This window comes from Agelaius phoeniceus, chromosome 5 (genome assembly GCF_051311805.1).
Source record: "Agelaius phoeniceus isolate bAgePho1 chromosome 5, bAgePho1.hap1, whole genome shotgun sequence".
NCBI classification, from domain to species: domain Eukaryota; kingdom Metazoa; phylum Chordata; class Aves; order Passeriformes; family Icteridae; genus Agelaius; species Agelaius phoeniceus.
In genome coordinates this window covers 26,472,310-26,488,717 of record NC_135269.1, presented here as the reverse complement: position 1 = coordinate 26,488,717, position 16,408 = coordinate 26,472,310, and the positions used below count along the sequence as shown (strand labels likewise).

Here is a 16,408-nt window from a genome sequence, read left to right as displayed (position 1 = left end):
TGTGTTACCCTGCTCCACAGACCGACTAATATTGTATGGATTTCAGCTGAAGAAAAAGAAGAAGAAGGTAAGTGCAGAAAGATGAAGAAATATTGGGGTCTACATGCAAAAATATGGAAATGCAACCCCACCTGTAACTTTTACAGAGTGCCTGGAAAGAACTGGAATGTGGTATTTGAAACTGTGTGACATGCTGTCTATCCTCCCAGGGGTCCACAACAGAGTAAATTTTAAACTTTTTTGTGATGGATATTGTGAATCCTGATTCAGTCAGAAGTGCAAATTGAAAGTGCAGCATCCATATAGAATAGCTCTGTCCTAGCCCTTCAGTGAGGCCCAGGACATGCTCGTTGTCAGATGCCATTTTCTAAAATATCAAAGGTAATTCCAGCCATTATTTCTGAGGGGAGGGAAAGAGGATGCTGAAAGTTTTCCTGGGACAATATGCTGCAGGCCCAGCTATGCACCCAGACTGTGCAGCCTCTCTTACTCTTTAGGAATCTGAAGAGTATGCCTAAAACCTAAGCACAAATCAGTCATTTTGGGTTACAGATAAATGCATTTCTCAGGTTACAGACTCCGCACACACCAAGGAAGGGATAACTCATTGGTGTTGAGTTGTAGTAATTACAAGGTCAAACAGTTTCTAATTTTTATTCACTTTATATGAATAAAAATTAGAATTTACAGTACTCAAAACAGATATAAAGGAAGAAATGAAAACCATGTTTAATAGGCTTTTTCCAAAATTTACTTTAGGAAGAGTATCAGTACAAGGTGCAATGTTTCTCTAGAACTTGCTGATGCACTACAGATTTGTTTCTCAGTTTCATTTTGTTTCATTTTAGAAAAGTATTAGAAATTAAATTAATAACCAGGAAACAGCAACACTTCCAGGGCAGAAATTTATATTTAAATGTTTATGTTTGTCAACTATGAAATTAAACTGCAGTCTCAAACAGCCTAGGACTGCAGGGATCAGTCCTTGTTCTGGTATAATTTTATTTATGATTTGAATTAAAGTCTGCAGAGCTTGTATATAAATACTGTGAGTATCAACTAGGAAAAATAATTAAAATAGTTGAGGACATTTTATGCATTGAAAAATGCTGGATAAGAGACACTGCCTTCAAAGATATGTTAGATTCTTCATCTGGAATAAACTGCATCAGCTTTACAAATACCAGGAAATATTGCAGAACTGCTCCTGTCAGCAGGAGCTGACAGACCCCTCAGTAAATCTGGATCTTCAGATTGTAGTTCTGTGCTGATAATGAATCAAGAGCAGTATGTTGGTAGAAAAGGATCACATTGACTGCTTCCCTGAGACAGGTGAAGAAGATCTTCATCTGTGGACAGGAATGGTATACTCCTATTTGGAGTTTTAGGCCTAGTTTTTAGTTCCAAATTTCAGGCAACGAGAAGTGAACAATAGGTCAGTACACAGAAGGGAGAAATAGCAAATGTCAGATGTCCAAAAATTCTCCCCTGATGAAAAGACAAGTGTTATTGACGTACCCTGACTGAAGGAAAAGGCCGAAAAACTAAAGTTTCTTCTTAAAACATGATGAGAAAGGAAGTGATTTTTCTTTAATATACATTGTTGAAAGTAAAGGAACTGATGTTCTTTGCAACAAGTTAGCAGTATGGTTTCTAATATGGAGTAGAGAATGTAGCAGGGAATGCCAGCAGTCTCCAAGAAGCAGAGTGACAAAGTCTCAGAAATAAAACGGGTTCTGTTGACTTGATAGTGGATAGAGTGCAACAAAAACTGCTCGTGTCTAGGTATGGGTAATTATCACAGAACTGTTGATTAAAGAGCATCTGTGTGGACAAAGGAGGAATGTTGTATGCAATATACTTGACATTTCATGATATGTTTGGAACCATCTCCCAGGTGTTCTTGTTTGGGTTCAGAGGGACTACAGGCAGGATCAGCAGGCTCTTAGATATTTGAAAATTGTCTGTAGCACAGGGCCAAGGGGCTGTAGTCAACAACTTAGTGTCTGCAGACAACTGGTAATGAAAACAATGCTCCAGGGTTGGTATTATTTAGTGTTTTCTGGAGCAACCTGGGTGCTGAGCAGAATGTACACTGGGCTAGTGTGGACAGCACAAAGTGAAGAAGGCTAAACAGGGCCAAAAGCAATATTTTCAGACAAAAGAGATGTTAATAAACCTGAGGTATGGGCTGACAGAAATCTTGTGCAGTTTGTTGAAGAGAAGTGCCAAGTTGAGCACATGAAGGCACTTGGAGGCCATTGCCTCAGCATATCCAGGTGATGGCTGGTCTGACCTGGGCAGGACCTGGGCAATGTGGTGGATTCTTTAACTGCTGTATCCTCCAGGACAAGCTGTTTTGTCCAGTGTGGAAACCCAGGGCACCAGGAATATTTCTCTTTCTGCTCTGGGGTGCCCTGACCCCCAGGGGAGCACTGACTTTGACCCTCATTCATGGAGAAAGTTTCCTAGACTTCAAGACAGACTAGAATCCACAAAAGTGTGAAATAGATTATAGAGAGCAGTGTAGGTGTATCACTTGGTGAGAAATTTAGGTTTTGGGATTTTTAGTATGTTGTGGATGGAAGCAAGATGGAGGGCCCAGAGTGTTGTCCTGGGTTTCTCCTTCATGCTTCTTCTTCCTCCTTCTTGATGGGTTTGGGTGGCATTTTATAATTGGGCAGAAAAGTCCCCATTGCAGCTCTGTGGGATCAGTTATTGGGTTAAAAGGGAAAATAATCTAGGTGTCAGTTCTCAGTTGGATAGTTTAGTTTTAATAGACCTTGTAACAAGAGATTTTTAGCCATTTTGTGCCTTTTAATGAAAAGCTGCCAAACTCACAGTAATGAGACTGTTTTACTGATAAAAAAATAATAAAAACCCGAGTCCAAACATGAACTACTGTCTCAAGTGCCTTCAGTCCAGCCCCAGAGAAACCAACAACTGGTACTGCCATGGTCCAGAGCATGACCATGAATAAATCCCTGTAAGTGCGTGGGGTTTCCAACTGGAATTTTTCTGTTTTCCAACCAAGTATTGCTGTAACAAGAACAGAGCACAGCAGCAGTGTCTGGAGTCCCTAACAAAAGGCAGATAGCCATTTTTCAGAGCTGGCTTCCTCCAGAAACACATAGCCCAAGACAATATTCAATAAATTCCTACAAGGATGCTCACACTAGGTTTGCACTTGGAAAATTATGCCCCAGAGAGACCATTTGGACAAGGCAGCGCTTCAGCTGCTTTTAAGTATTTGCAGCCCTGTAAGGGTTGGCAGAGTTCAGCTGAAAACCTGGTGCCCAGCCCAGCCCTGCACGAGCCCAGGCAACCAGAGGAGCTCCTCAGCCTCAGCTGTGCAAAAAATGTGGGGCTCACAATTCTTCCTGGATTCCTCTTTCTAGCTTAATCAAGGGACAGTGCATCGTGAGATCTGTGCTGCTTCAATCAAATGCCAGTTTAGAAAGAGGAGAAAGGATTTGAGAGTAGCAAAGCTCCTGAGCATCCATGCAGGCTGGGGGTGCTGAGTAGCTGGTTTGCTGTTTACTGTGTCTCTACCAGAATGCAGGAGCAGATTTGCACGGAGTGCTGCTGAGCTCAGAGCTCCACAGGCCACCCTGGAACACTTGTTTGTTAGAGCACTCTTTTGTGTTTTCCTCAGAGAAGCCAGAAATGCTGCAGCCATGGCCAGAATTTGCTCAACATGGTTGCCCTTGCCCCCCTTACAGGTTATTGACCCTGTCCCTTTTCTCCCATATCCTATAAAAGCTTCATGTGAAGAACTTGGTTATTTCATTAACTTCCCAAAACCCGAAACCTGATCTAGGAGTTGCTCCAGCCTTTTTTTCCCTGGACCTATTCAGCTATACCAGCTGTCCCAGCTGTGCAACAAGCCTGCAAGACTTTAGCTCGTGCATGGAGTGATGGGGATGAGGCCAGGCGAGCCTTCCTCCCAGCAGCGACTCGGACAACATGCCCACAAGACAATTTTTGGAAGATTTTGCCTCTCCATGGATCATCTGATGTGTAAGCCACTCTGTGTGAGTGGCAAACTGCATCCTCAAAGGGCAGCCTAAGATGCTGGACCATGACAGAGGTCTTTTCTTGATTTATCAGTCCCTGTGTATTTTCCGAATTTGGCAGCAAGACGGAAGCTGGAAACAGCCCAAGCCAGGGCGACAGCCCAAACTCTTATCTCTGACCAGCTGCAGTGGTTAAATCAAAAGATGAGAATGGGTCTCTCCACCTCTAACTCTCTGAATTAGCAGGGAAAGGCAGGGAAAATACTAAATTAGTTATCAGTGCACCAGTCATTAAACAAAATTTGTGGCATTTACTAATTTTCCTTGGAGAGCATAAAGCATTTCTGTACTTATGCTACTGCCAGAAGATTCCGTCCAAATGGTAAATCCACACATGCAAATATTGATTTTTGTGCCTCAGTTCCAAAACCAGAGCTTTCTGTGCTTAAAACATTTCTTACCAAAATGGTGTGTGCTGCTCTATTTCAGTAAGCACAGCTTCCTAGCATGGCCTAGGTGCTGTGCTGAAGGTGTGGTGTGTGGGCATGGGGGGACAGGGAACAAAGACCACTGGGGTGGATTTAGCAGCTCAAGGCCTGCCAAAGAATTCAGATCTTGTGCAGTTTACAGTCCTAGCTGGAGGCAGGTCCCAGCTGATCCCACCTCCATGCTGTGGGAGTTGAGTACTCTCCATCCAGGTTCTTTCAGATATTACATGAGGAGGGTTTAATGTTTAATTTCAAATTTTCCTAATGAGCATATTTGATGTTAGATTGTGTTTTTAATTAGCAGAAGGATAGTGTACTGAAATTTCAGCCAAGCATAATAAAGCATTTGCAACAGACAGTTGAATCACTATAGAAACAAAATTCTCATTACTGGTGTTTATATGCTCAATATCAATGCTGCTGCCCCTGCCCAGTCCCTGGGAGGGAATAGGTTGGTTGAAATCATCTCTAGCTTGTTACTATCTCCAAACTTTGCCATTTATTCTCCAGTTTTCACAAGTTATATTGAGCTGGTTCACGTGTACATGGCCCATCCTCCCCACCCCTCATTTTCATCTGGCTTGCTCAGGAAGAAGTCAGTTTTTGCTGATCCTCTGAGGAAATCTGATGACCCACTGGTGCAGCTCTCTTGTCTGAAGCCATGGTAATGCCTTCATCTCCCTGATGTTGAAATAAGCACAGTTTTCTTTTCAGTGCCTTATTCCTCCAGCTCCTGATGGTTCTGCCCTTCTCCTCCGAGCTCTCCTCTCCTGTGGGAATATTGGGAATATGCTGCTCCATCAAAAGTGCTCAGGTTTTCGGTGCAAGGGAAGATTTTATTTCTTTCCTCCAGATGAGATCAGTGTTTTCAGCATGGCAGATGACCAGGGCATGAATACAGAGCAAAGCAGGATCTTTACACCCTGCCTCATCCGCAGAGGGCTTGGTGCATTTCCATTCTGCCCTGGAGAGTGACACAGAACATTTTGAAGGGGGGAAGAAGCACCAGCTGCCAGTGGGTGGAAAATAAGGAAAACGAAAACTTGTACAATACTTAAATTCAAAACTATTAGTTTGAAAGTACAAACATACGTCCAGAATTTTATTAATGTATATCCTTAAAATATGATGTCTGGCAATATATTTTTTGACTAATATAGACCTAAATTCAAAGTAGCATATAATGAATGATTTTTTTAAACTTTAACACTTTAAAAGAGTACACAGAAATTATGTTTGCCTTTAATACATAAAAGGATAAGAGAAGAACAACATTATTTCGAGATCAATATTTCAGCTGTGCCAGCTCAGGATGTTTTTACATGATGACATTTGGAATGTCCTAAGACCACTCCTGACATTCACAGAAGATGATACAGAATATCTTTTGTTTCCAATATTGATATACATACACACACACACACACACACAAAAGAAGGAAGAAAGCAGAAAGCCTAATCTATAGTAAAAAGCAGAGTGATTTTTTTTTGCTAATCAAGGGGCAGAAATTTCAGTCTATAGTTATAGTAAAGGTCATTTTGCAAAAAGTTAAAACCCAAAAATTACCCCACTGCAGTAGCTCAAAATGAGCAAAATTAACAGAAGTCACATACTAATATAACATTAATAATATTTTAAAAATTCTATTCCACTTTCTGGTTAATATGTGATTACAGGCAAAAGGTTGCTGATGTAAAACTGGAATATTTAAGGAATGGGAAGTGAAGATCAAAATAAAGAAGCCAATAAAATTAATATTATTATGAAAAATTATTTAGAGTTGGTAAGAGATCTGAAGTCATTAAAAATCGTGAAACAAAGTTTATAGCACTTTGAATACAAATTAACCAAGAGTATTAATAAAAGACATAATGAAAATAACTAGAATTTGAAGTAATTCACACCAACCCCTGCCAGTGCTACAAAATATAACACGCGCAGATATGCAAATGGTTTATACAAATCTGAGGGGGGGAAGCTTTCCAACTGTATGAACACGTACATCGATAGAATTTTTTTCCTGGAGGAGATTTATTCCTTGCTTTGCTTGCCGGACTTTACAGCGCCCTAAACGGGTAACAGCGAGCGATGCTCCAGCATCGGTGACGCAGCGGGGAAAAGGGGCGGGAACCCCACCCCTCCCTCTGCAGTCTTCAACCAGGTCGGACCAAACCCTATAAAATCCGCGGCGCGGACGGTGCCGGCCCATACCGGCAGTGTCGGCAGCAGCAGCGGCGGGACTCTCGTCATGTCTGGCCGGGGCAAGGGCGGCAAGGGGCTCGGCAAGGGCGGCGCTAAGCGGCACCGCAAGGTGCTGCGCGACAACATCCAGGGCATCACCAAGCCGGCCATCCGCCGCCTGGCTCGGCGCGGCGGCGTCAAGCGCATCTCGGGGCTGATCTACGAGGAGACGCGCGGCGTGCTCAAGGTCTTCCTGGAGAACGTGATCCGCGACGCCGTCACCTACACGGAGCACGCCAAGAGGAAGACGGTCACGGCCATGGACGTGGTCTACGCCCTCAAGCGCCAGGGTCGCACTCTCTACGGCTTCGGCGGCTAAAGCCTCGCCTTCTTGTCCGACCGCTACTAAAAAAATCAAAAAGGCTCTTTTAAGAGCCGCACACTTTACCAGAAAAAGAGCTGTGTTGCTTTAAGTGGTGTGTTTAAGTCTTCCAAATTTTTAAGATTTTTAACTCATTGGTATATTATAAGATCGTATTACTTTTAACCCCTTGTCAAGAGAGTATTCTCGCTGCTATAATAGACAGAAAGCCGTCTTAGTTATTTAAATGTCCTATATTTAGGGCAATGTACTTGATAAGAAAGCTGAAAAATTAGCAAGGCAACCTAAACGCGTAGCCCCCTGTTTCGTGCTGACGGCTGTAGGGTACCTAAGGGGGCATCTCATCTGAGAGGATTTTCCCCCTCATTGTGTAAACAGTAGAAGTGGATACCTATTTATATTTAAATAACGTCGATTGTAATGCAACATTAGAGGTGTCACCTCCCTAAGTCCCTTCTCAATGTTCAAAAAAGGGCCCCTTTGTTCTCAGAATGTCGTGTGTAGGAAATTACCATTCATTTTTTGTGCTTTCGCTGTGTTTAGGGTTAGGAATACACTTTTAATTCAGGGTGCCAGAGGTGTGTCAGTATCTGCCTTTCACCTAGCAGCTCTTCTGCGATCGGGCTCCAACGACAGCGCACTCGAGTAGGGAAATATTGCACATATATACAGTGAGGAAAAAGGAAAATCACCTTACACCACATTGTGATTCAGCAGCAACCTAAGGATGCTTTGCATGCTGAAAGATCCGGTCATTTGAAACCACTCTCCTTTGGATTAGAAAACTTACATTTGCAATTCATGTTGATCTCCAAAACATTTACCCTGCCAGATGAAAGTTACACAAAGTGGAACCCAACCTCTCCCACCAAAACTCCCTCACAATACACAACTCCACGCACCCCATAGTAACGAAAATCCAAGCCCAAAAAATACTGGTAGGATTCCTATTTAAGAAAAAAAAAAAAAAAAAAAAGATTAATTAGAGGAAAAAAAAAAACATTAATTTTTTTATGCATTAAGATCAGCATAATTTGCCATTTCTCCTTTCCCGTTTGAACATTTCTCGGAAAAGGGCTCATTTTTGAGGGAGTCGAACCGCCCACCCTTGGAACAGGAGCGGCGGGGCCGAGACCGGGGGGGTTGGGGGGGGTTTGAGCGCGGGCGGCCGTTGGTGCAGGCGCGCTCGCGGCGGGATTTTCGAAATTGAAATCACCCAATGGCAGCGCTGCATTCCTGCCAGCCAATCAGGGAGCGGTGCAGCCTATAAAAGCGGCTGCGGCAGCGCCCTGAGTTCATTCAATTTCTTCCTTTCGGCTCCTGCAGCTCCCGTTGTGTCCCGGCAGCGATGGCGCGCACGAAGCAGACGGCGCGGAAGTCGACGGGCGGCAAGGCGCCCCGCAAGCAGCTGGCCACCAAGGCTGCCCGCAAGAGCGCGCCGGCCACGGGCGGCGTCAAGAAGCCGCACCGCTACCGGCCCGGCACGGTGGCGCTGCGCGAGATCCGGCGCTACCAGAAGTCCACGGAGCTGCTGATCCGCAAGCTGCCCTTCCAGCGGCTGGTGCGCGAGATCGCGCAGGACTTCAAGACCGACCTGCGCTTCCAGAGCTCGGCCGTCATGGCGCTGCAGGAGGCCAGCGAGGCCTACCTGGTGGGGCTCTTCGAGGACACCAACCTGTGCGCCATCCACGCCAAGCGCGTCACCATCATGCCCAAGGACATCCAGCTGGCCCGCCGCATCCGCGGAGAGCGCGCCTGAGCTCCCAGCCCCGGCTGCACTCGCTGTGGTCCTGAATTATTCCTCCCATACCCTAAAGGCTCTTTTAAGAGCCACTACATTGCACAAGAGAGTTGAAGCACTGCCTTCCTTATACTTAAAAGACAGCGTTTCGGAAGTTTTCAAAAGTTATTGCAATTCTAATGTAAGCATCCCAGTAATTTTAAGTACTTAAGCTGCTTTCCTGTTTTTGCAGGGTTGCATGCTGTTCTAGTGAGGTGCTTCCTAAGCCCATTCAACTGCACAGAATAAGTAAATTGCACAAAGCAAATGACTGTTCAAATTCAGCAAATGGAAAATATACTAGGTCAGACAGCTGGCACCTATTTTTCCCTGCCCCTTTTCCCTCTCCCCCCACTCCCAACTTGATACTTTCTGTAAAAACTATTTGGAATAGTTTAGCTTTACTTTAAACCATACTGGAAGGTATAACCTGTGTTAGCATTGGAAGACAGACCTTATCAAGTTTCAAACAGGTTTTTATTAAGTATTATGGTATTTATTAAGTATATATATATAGTTTTACATAGTTTATATATAAATATGTATGGTTTTATAACGTTTATATATAGTTTTATTAAGTATTATATACAGATATGCTTTTACTGTGATGTACTCTTGAAATTTTAACTGGATATCTCAACTCTCCCTCTATCATGCGACTAAAAGAGGAGTGCTAAGATTATAAACTCAATGATAGGATTAAAAATTGAGAAATTCAATAATTTAGTCTAATTGCTTTTTTTCTTTTGGGTGGGGGGGCGTGGGTGGGTTTATTTGTGTTAAGACTGAGGATAGGCTGGAGAAGATGCCAATGAGTACCTGGAAAGGCAAAGAGAATCTGGTGGCTGGTTGTTTCTGATGTCTCCTCCCCTATTTTCCCAACACATGGAGACCAGTGGTGCAGAGAAAGTTTTGTGGCTTCTGCTTGGGGCCCCATCAGCTGAGGAAAAGAAAGCAGCTGTCAGGCTTGGCAGATTCAGCCAAGGGGAGGCCTGTGGGAAATAGGCTCATGCAGCTCTGAGCGTGGTTAAAGACAAGGGGTTTGTATTTGATGACAAGAAAACTGAGTCAGGAGAGGAACGTGCACAGGGACATCAAAGGCCAACTCTTAGCAGAATTCAGTTGATTCAATAAAACTTTGTAGCCAGGAAATTACAGTTGGCCTTAGTTCAATTTCTGGTTGTGCCAAGTCTTACAGACTGTCACTCTTTTAGTATTTTAGAGAGGTCAACTTTTCTACAAATTCACAAATAAAGCACTGAGATTTCTATTGATTTTGCTTCTTTGCTGTCACATCTTTTCCTCTGTCCTTGACAATGGACTCCAGCCTGTCCAAAACCCTTCTGTAAATGTTACCAGCCAAATTGTTCTGAAATTAAAATTCAAGAATTTGAGTATGGCATGTGGGGAACCCTGTAAGAAGATTCATATGGTATTTTTCTGAAACAATACCCACGAGGTAACCAAGGTATATACAAGAAACACTCATAGCATAGTGATGTAGGTATGAAAGTACATATAAATGCATCTATGTAAATGTTATATAACTGTATGAACACCTTCATATTTTCTTTTTCCATTCATAAATTTCAGATCCATCCATCTCTTTCTCATCCCCCTCTGCCTCAGCATCATCTGGAATGTTTCCCTGCAGTTCCAATATTATATGGTGTATTAAATAATAGAAACTGTTTCACAGCTGATACTAAATGATTACTCTGAGTCTCCTTTAGTTGAAATGGTTTTATTATCTTTTATTCTTTTGTGTGTGTGTCACCACTTGCAGAGTGGGGTGAGAATTTACATATGGCAATGCTCCTACTGGAAAAGTACAGAGACTGTCCCTAAGTGTAGCTTAAAAGGAACTCTATTATTATAATATTAAAATTAACAATTTATCTGCCTACTCTCTATGACTTCAGTAGCCTCCATCCTGATACTGGTTGTTGCTACACACTTGCAATTCATGACTGACTCAAACTTCGTGACCTGGCCCAAGTTGGAGGGTAGCACAGGTTAAAAAGGCTAAAACCCTAGAAGTGTTACAACTGTAAATAGAGAGGCAGGGGTCACTGGTGCCTGCTTATAGTGCACGCCCAGGCTCTATAAAGAGCCTTCCCTTATTCCAGTCTATGGAAACTGCTCCCAGAAGTGAATGAGGAAATTATTCATTATGACTGGGATGTTGTTAATATGCTCTCAGTGACCCCCAGTAAAATTGCTAAAAGGGACTGGGTAGGATCTTAGAGCATTAACATGGTGCTGCTTGTTGGAAATAATAGAGTTCATTGATTTATTTATTTTTCCTAGTTAGTGTTAACATGCTCTCTTTCAACTGAAGCAGAAGGAATAAAGAAAGGCTGAGGTTATCCTTTTGTATATTCTTTTCTCTGACTTTTAAAAGAACATGGAACTTTTATGGCCTACTGAAACATTTCCTTCTCTCTCCAGGTTTTTAGTTACAATTTTCTCATCACTTCATGTTGTTTAATCAATATAAGGAGAAATCTTCATCATGCTTCACCATACAACTCTCCTTCCATTCCAACCTTGTTCCAAAACCAGGCCATGACGATCAATAAATTCATTCAGGGGGGTTTATGTGGGAGGAAGAAAAAAGAAGGGAGAAAATTAAAAAAGGGATAAGAGGCAGAGCCCCCCAAACAAATCTTTATCCTATCTGACTGACAAACTCAGCAAGTCTTTCTGCTTTCTTTTCCCAGCCACCCAAGTGCTGCCTGTGGCAGACAGGGTCTGTAGCTCAGCATCTCTGAGCAGGCAAACAGGGCCCAGAAGCCTCTAAAAAGAGCAGGCGGCCACTCTGGCTTCTAACAGCTGCCTTCAAGTGCTCCCCAGTCCTCAGGACTGTGGCATCCCAAGTACCAGATGTGATTTTTTTGCAGATGGAGAGAAAAAAGGGAGATTATTCCAAAAATAACTGGAGAAGCATCAGCTATTAATAAATCTGAGGTTTAATTTTAAACTCCTCCTTTTGATTCTCAGACTCTTCTTAGACTGACTTTGCCTCATAGTAAGAATTTGAACAGAGATGGGTCCTTAGAAGGCTGAAAAGTGCAGGTGTATATATCTGTCCTTCCAGAAACTCATAAAGAAATGACAACTCAGCACACATCATATATGGTGATCACTACTGGAGAAATACAAGTTAAAAGACAAATACATTAACTCTCATAAGGGCAAAAATATATAAATTTTCACACCATGATTTTTATAAAACTTATTAAAAAAACACCCTCCACAAACAAACAAACAAAGAAAGCTAAACAAAACAAAAACCCCAACCAAAACAAACGAAAACCCACAACCTTCCTCTCCCCCCCACCCCCCAGTTCTGTATTATTATGGTAGCAAATCTGGAAATGTTTGGTAAGTTATTCCTGTCTACAGTACTTTTTTATCAGTTTCTTGGCCTTTTCAGTTACTTTTCTGTGCTGCAAGAAGCCTCATGAATCCTGTGCCATAAGTATGGTGGTTAATTATTTAACACCGGTAAAATGATATTTATCAAATGTGACACAATCAAAACTGACTAATTGTGGTGGATATTCTTGTTCCCGGTTTTAAGAATTGCTGGAGCAAGGTGGCAGCCCCCTTAAGGCAATCTGGTAAGTTTGACAGTGACACAGGACAGTAACACAGGATGTTTCTGCCCTTGCCTTGAACCAGCCAGGCAGGGTTCAGGGTGCAGATTTCCTTAGCACGGGTCGACTCCAGACACAGGGGTGCCCCTGTCAGGCCCCTCCATCCCCCCTTTTCTCTTTAAAGCTGTATCACATCACTCACTCACATGAATGTAAACCCCTCCATCCTGAGGCTCCCGAATCACCCTCCTTGAACTGACATTTCTCACACTTCCCCTAACTAGTGTTCTTAAAGCACTTGTTACTTTGCTGTTTTGCATAGTATCCCGGGTGACTTTCAAGGGAATTTTTAGGCAGCGGTACAGCTCTTTTAAGTGTGCATGTAGTGGCTCTTAAAAGAGCCTTTGGGTCTGCGTGGGTTACGGCAGCGAATTACGCGCGTTCTCCGCGGATGCGGCGGGCCAGCTGGATGTCCTTGGGCATGATGGTGACGCGCTTGGCGTGGATGGCGCACAGGTTGGTGTCCTCGAAGAGCCCCACCAGGTAGGCCTCGCTGGCCTCCTGCAGCGCCATGACGGCCGAGCTCTGGAAGCGCAGGTCGGTCTTGAAGTCCTGCGCGATCTCGCGCACCAGCCGCTGGAAGGGCAGCTTGCGGATCAGCAGCTCCGTGGACTTCTGGTAGCGCCGGATCTCGCGCAGCGCCACCGTGCCGGGCCGGTAGCGGTGCGGCTTCTTGACGCCGCCCGTGGCCGGCGCGCTCTTGCGGGCAGCCTTGGTGGCCAGCTGCTTGCGGGGCGCCTTGCCGCCCGTCGACTTCCGCGCCGTCTGCTTCGTGCGCGCCATGGCTCCGGGAACAAACCCTCTGAGGCAGAGAGAGAAATGAATTCACCAGCGCCTCCAACGCCGCAATTTATAGCGCGGCCCCGTCTGTGATTGGTCGCAAGAGGCGCGCTCCCATTGGGTGCCGTGCGATCCCAGCCCGGTGCTGAAGCTCGGCCGGAGCTTCCCGGCCCCGCTCTGTCCGCAACGCGCTCGGTGCGGGCCAGGGGCGGGCCGTAAATATCAGAGACTGTGCTCGTATCCCTGCTGCTACTCCCGCTCTGCATCTCTGCCGATCCTCCTGACAGATGGGAAAGAGCGGAGAGGCCAAAACTCTGCACGTTACTGGCACTTTATCTTTTCTTTCTTTGTGTCTTTGTTTTGGTTTGCTATTTTTAATGATGGGCTGGTTACAAAAGAAGGAAAATGTTCTTTCAGTGTGGTACAGAGCTCCTTACGTGAATAGGCACGTTATTCCCTAAGACACAAAGCACAGATAGGCTGGTACCTGGAAACAGAGGCACTAAAAAAATCCAGTAACACACGTTTGTAGCTATGACATGTAACAACTTGCAGTGATGGAGATGATTTTTAAGCTAGGCAATTCTGAAGGAAAAGCTTTACATATAATCAGACAACATTGTGATGATGATAATACTTAGGCCTTTGACCTTTTTTTGCTGACATTAATTGAAAAGAAAGATGGTATTGGTCTCCCACTTAATTTTCCGCTAATCATGAAGGTATGAGAAAACCAGAATAGACCACAAATCCACAAATCCATATTGATATCATTGTTTGCAGGTGCCAAATAATTTTCAAAGGTTTCATATAAATTAAAATGATTTTGTTTTTTTTTTTGGTTTTTTTTCCCTTTTGGTCGTGAAGTACAACAAAAATGATTTTGGGATTCTTTTTTGTGTTTTTTAAATGTTGTTTGTGTTGACAAAATATCAACACCAAGTTTCTTATGATACATTAAAAAGAAAATTTCTAGGTTCATCATTTGCATTTACAGTCCAGTCCCCTTCCATCACTTTATCTCTCTCCTCCCAATCACGCCCCAAATGATCACGAGAAAACAGTATTGGATTTACTCTTTTATTTTAAAAGTAAATGTATCATAGACAAGAAATAAAGGAGGGGGGGAGGGGAATAGAAATACTAGAAAGAAAACATTCACCTCAGAGCAACTTTCCGATTCTTCCGAAGTCGAAACATTCATTCAAATTGCTTAATACAAAATTTAAAAACAAGACATGGAATAACATTTTACATAATTGTTTAAATCGGTGGACATTGCGAAAATACACATTTAAATTTATTCAAAGAGCATTCGATGCAATTTTTATAAGAGGATTTGGAACTCAAAAGAACCACCGCATTTAACAAATTCCATGTTAACAGCGAACTGACGCATTTGAGAGCTCTCATAAACATTAGTAGCATTTCATTAACAACTTTGGAAATACTTAACAGTAGCATTGCTTTCATGCTTAGATCTTGTAACATCGTAATACAGCTCTTTTCAAGGACTAGGTGGGTGGCTCTTAAAAGAGCCTTTGGGGTTTTTGTGGCGGCGGTCCGGCAAGTGAGCGAGGCTTTAGCCGCCGAAGCCGTAGAGAGTGCGACCCTGGCGCTTGAGGGCGTAGACCACGTCCATGGCCGTGACCGTCTTCCTCTTGGCGTGCTCCGTGTAGGTGACGGCGTCGCGGATCACATTCTCCAGGAAGACCTTGAGCACGCCGCGCGTCTCCTCGTAGATCAGCCCCGAGATGCGCTTGACGCCGCCGCGCCGAGCCAGGCGGCGGATGGCCGGCTTGGTGATGCCCTGGATGTTGTCGCGCAGCACCTTGCGGTGGCGCTTGGCGCCGCCCTTGCCGAGCCCCTTGCCGCCCTTGCCCCGGCCAGACATGACGAGAGTCCCGCTGCTGCTGCTGCCGACACTGCCGGTGTGGGGCGGCACCGCCCGCGCCGCGGGTTTTATGGGGTTTGGTCCGACCTGGTTGAGGACTGCAGAGAAGGGGGCGGGGCTTGCGTCTGGCTCCCGCCACCTCCCCGCTTTCTCTGCGGCGCGGCCCGCGAGCGGAAAATTTCGGGATTTGTGTAAATTTCCCTTCCCCGAGGCACAATGGGTTTGGTGTTTCTGTCGCTTTTCGGTGCGTTTCTTGTGTTTCGGGTAGCAAGGACAGCGTGTCTGGTTTTTTATGATGATTCATGTATTTTTTAAAGCTTTGATATGAGTGATAGCTTAGAAGAAAAAGCTCATTCATAGAAAGTTACCCCACTTATTGATTCACTTTAATTATGCTCCAATTTGTTATTTTCAAAAATTCATGTCTTATGTATTTCGGTTTCACCTGCTTGTATGGATTCTCCTGAGCAGCTTCTCGGTTTATACAGTTACTTCACTTTTTTATTAATGGATAATCTTGCAGCAAATTTTGTCCAATCGTGTTCCTAAGAAATTCTACCCATCCTCATTTTTTTTCATATCTTCATTTCCCACCATCTCTGAATGTTATCTCAAGGTGAATTTACCAGTACTGGTATGCTAACCGAGATTTTACATGTTTCAGTTTAATATTTTAAGGTAAAAGTATTCTTTTGGATGACTATTTTTACAGTATTTTCCAGTGTGGTGGTGTCAAACAGGAACATGTCTATTTTTAGAGCAATTGAAAATCAAATACTCAAAAGAAAGGTAGTTTTGCATTTTTCAGGTATTTATTAATTCTGGGTTTGGTCTCTTTAGTGGAGGAAAATGTTCTGAGATTTTGCTGCTGAAATCAAGCTGTATTTAGCAAAAGTTTTTCAGTAAATCATTTTTGACCTGAAAATTTTCTGGAAGGATAAAGGAAGTTTCCTGTATTGGGTGTTTGCTGCCCTCTCATGGATGTTTTTTGATTGCTTGATAGTGGTTTTTTTTTCTTACTGTCCCGGCAGCTTTATGCAATGTGTCCTTTCATGAGGATCCAAAGAAAGATTGAACAATCATCAATCCATCTTCCCACAGACCACAGACAGAGAAGTTGCACCTGTTAGCAGAGAAATCACTGTTCAGTGGCCCCTCCTGCGTTGAGAAATTAAAATAATGGGATCTGTCACACGTTCATGCACCATCTTTTCAGCACGGGCCC

The 16,408-nt window shown here is 43.8% G+C and overlaps 4 protein-coding genes across 4 annotated transcripts; 2 read left to right on the top strand and 2 right to left on the bottom strand.

Annotated features, from left to right (window-relative positions):
* The first annotated feature begins 6,726 nt into the window (after positions 1–6,726).
* LOC129119149 (histone H4) lies at positions 6,727–7,110 on the top strand. The gene has a single exon (XM_054630956.2). The coding sequence runs from the start codon at positions 6,753–6,755 to the stop codon at positions 7,062–7,064; it is 312 nt and encodes a 103-aa protein (XP_054486931.1). The 5' UTR covers positions 6,727–6,752; the 3' UTR covers positions 7,065–7,110.
* Positions 7,111–8,415: 1,305 nt separating this feature from the next.
* LOC129119151 (histone H3) lies at positions 8,416–9,569 on the top strand. Its single transcript, XM_054630958.2, has one exon. The coding sequence runs from the start codon at positions 8,416–8,418 to the stop codon at positions 8,824–8,826; it is 411 nt and encodes a 136-aa protein (XP_054486933.1). The 3' UTR covers positions 8,827–9,569.
* Positions 9,570–12,866: 3,297 nt separating this feature from the next.
* Positions 12,867–13,292, bottom strand: LOC129119244 (histone H3). The gene has a single exon (XM_054631142.2). It carries the CDS (start codon positions 13,290–13,292, stop codon positions 12,882–12,884), a length of 411 nt encoding a protein of 136 aa, XP_054487117.1. The 3' UTR covers positions 12,867–12,881.
* Positions 13,293–14,355: 1,063 nt separating this feature from the next.
* On the bottom strand, positions 14,356–15,238 carry LOC129119921 (histone H4). Its single transcript, XM_054632163.2, has one exon. It carries the CDS (start codon positions 15,181–15,183, stop codon positions 14,872–14,874), a length of 312 nt encoding a protein of 103 aa, XP_054488138.2. The 5' UTR covers positions 15,184–15,238; the 3' UTR covers positions 14,356–14,871.
* Positions 15,239–16,408: the final 1,170 nt, after the last annotated feature.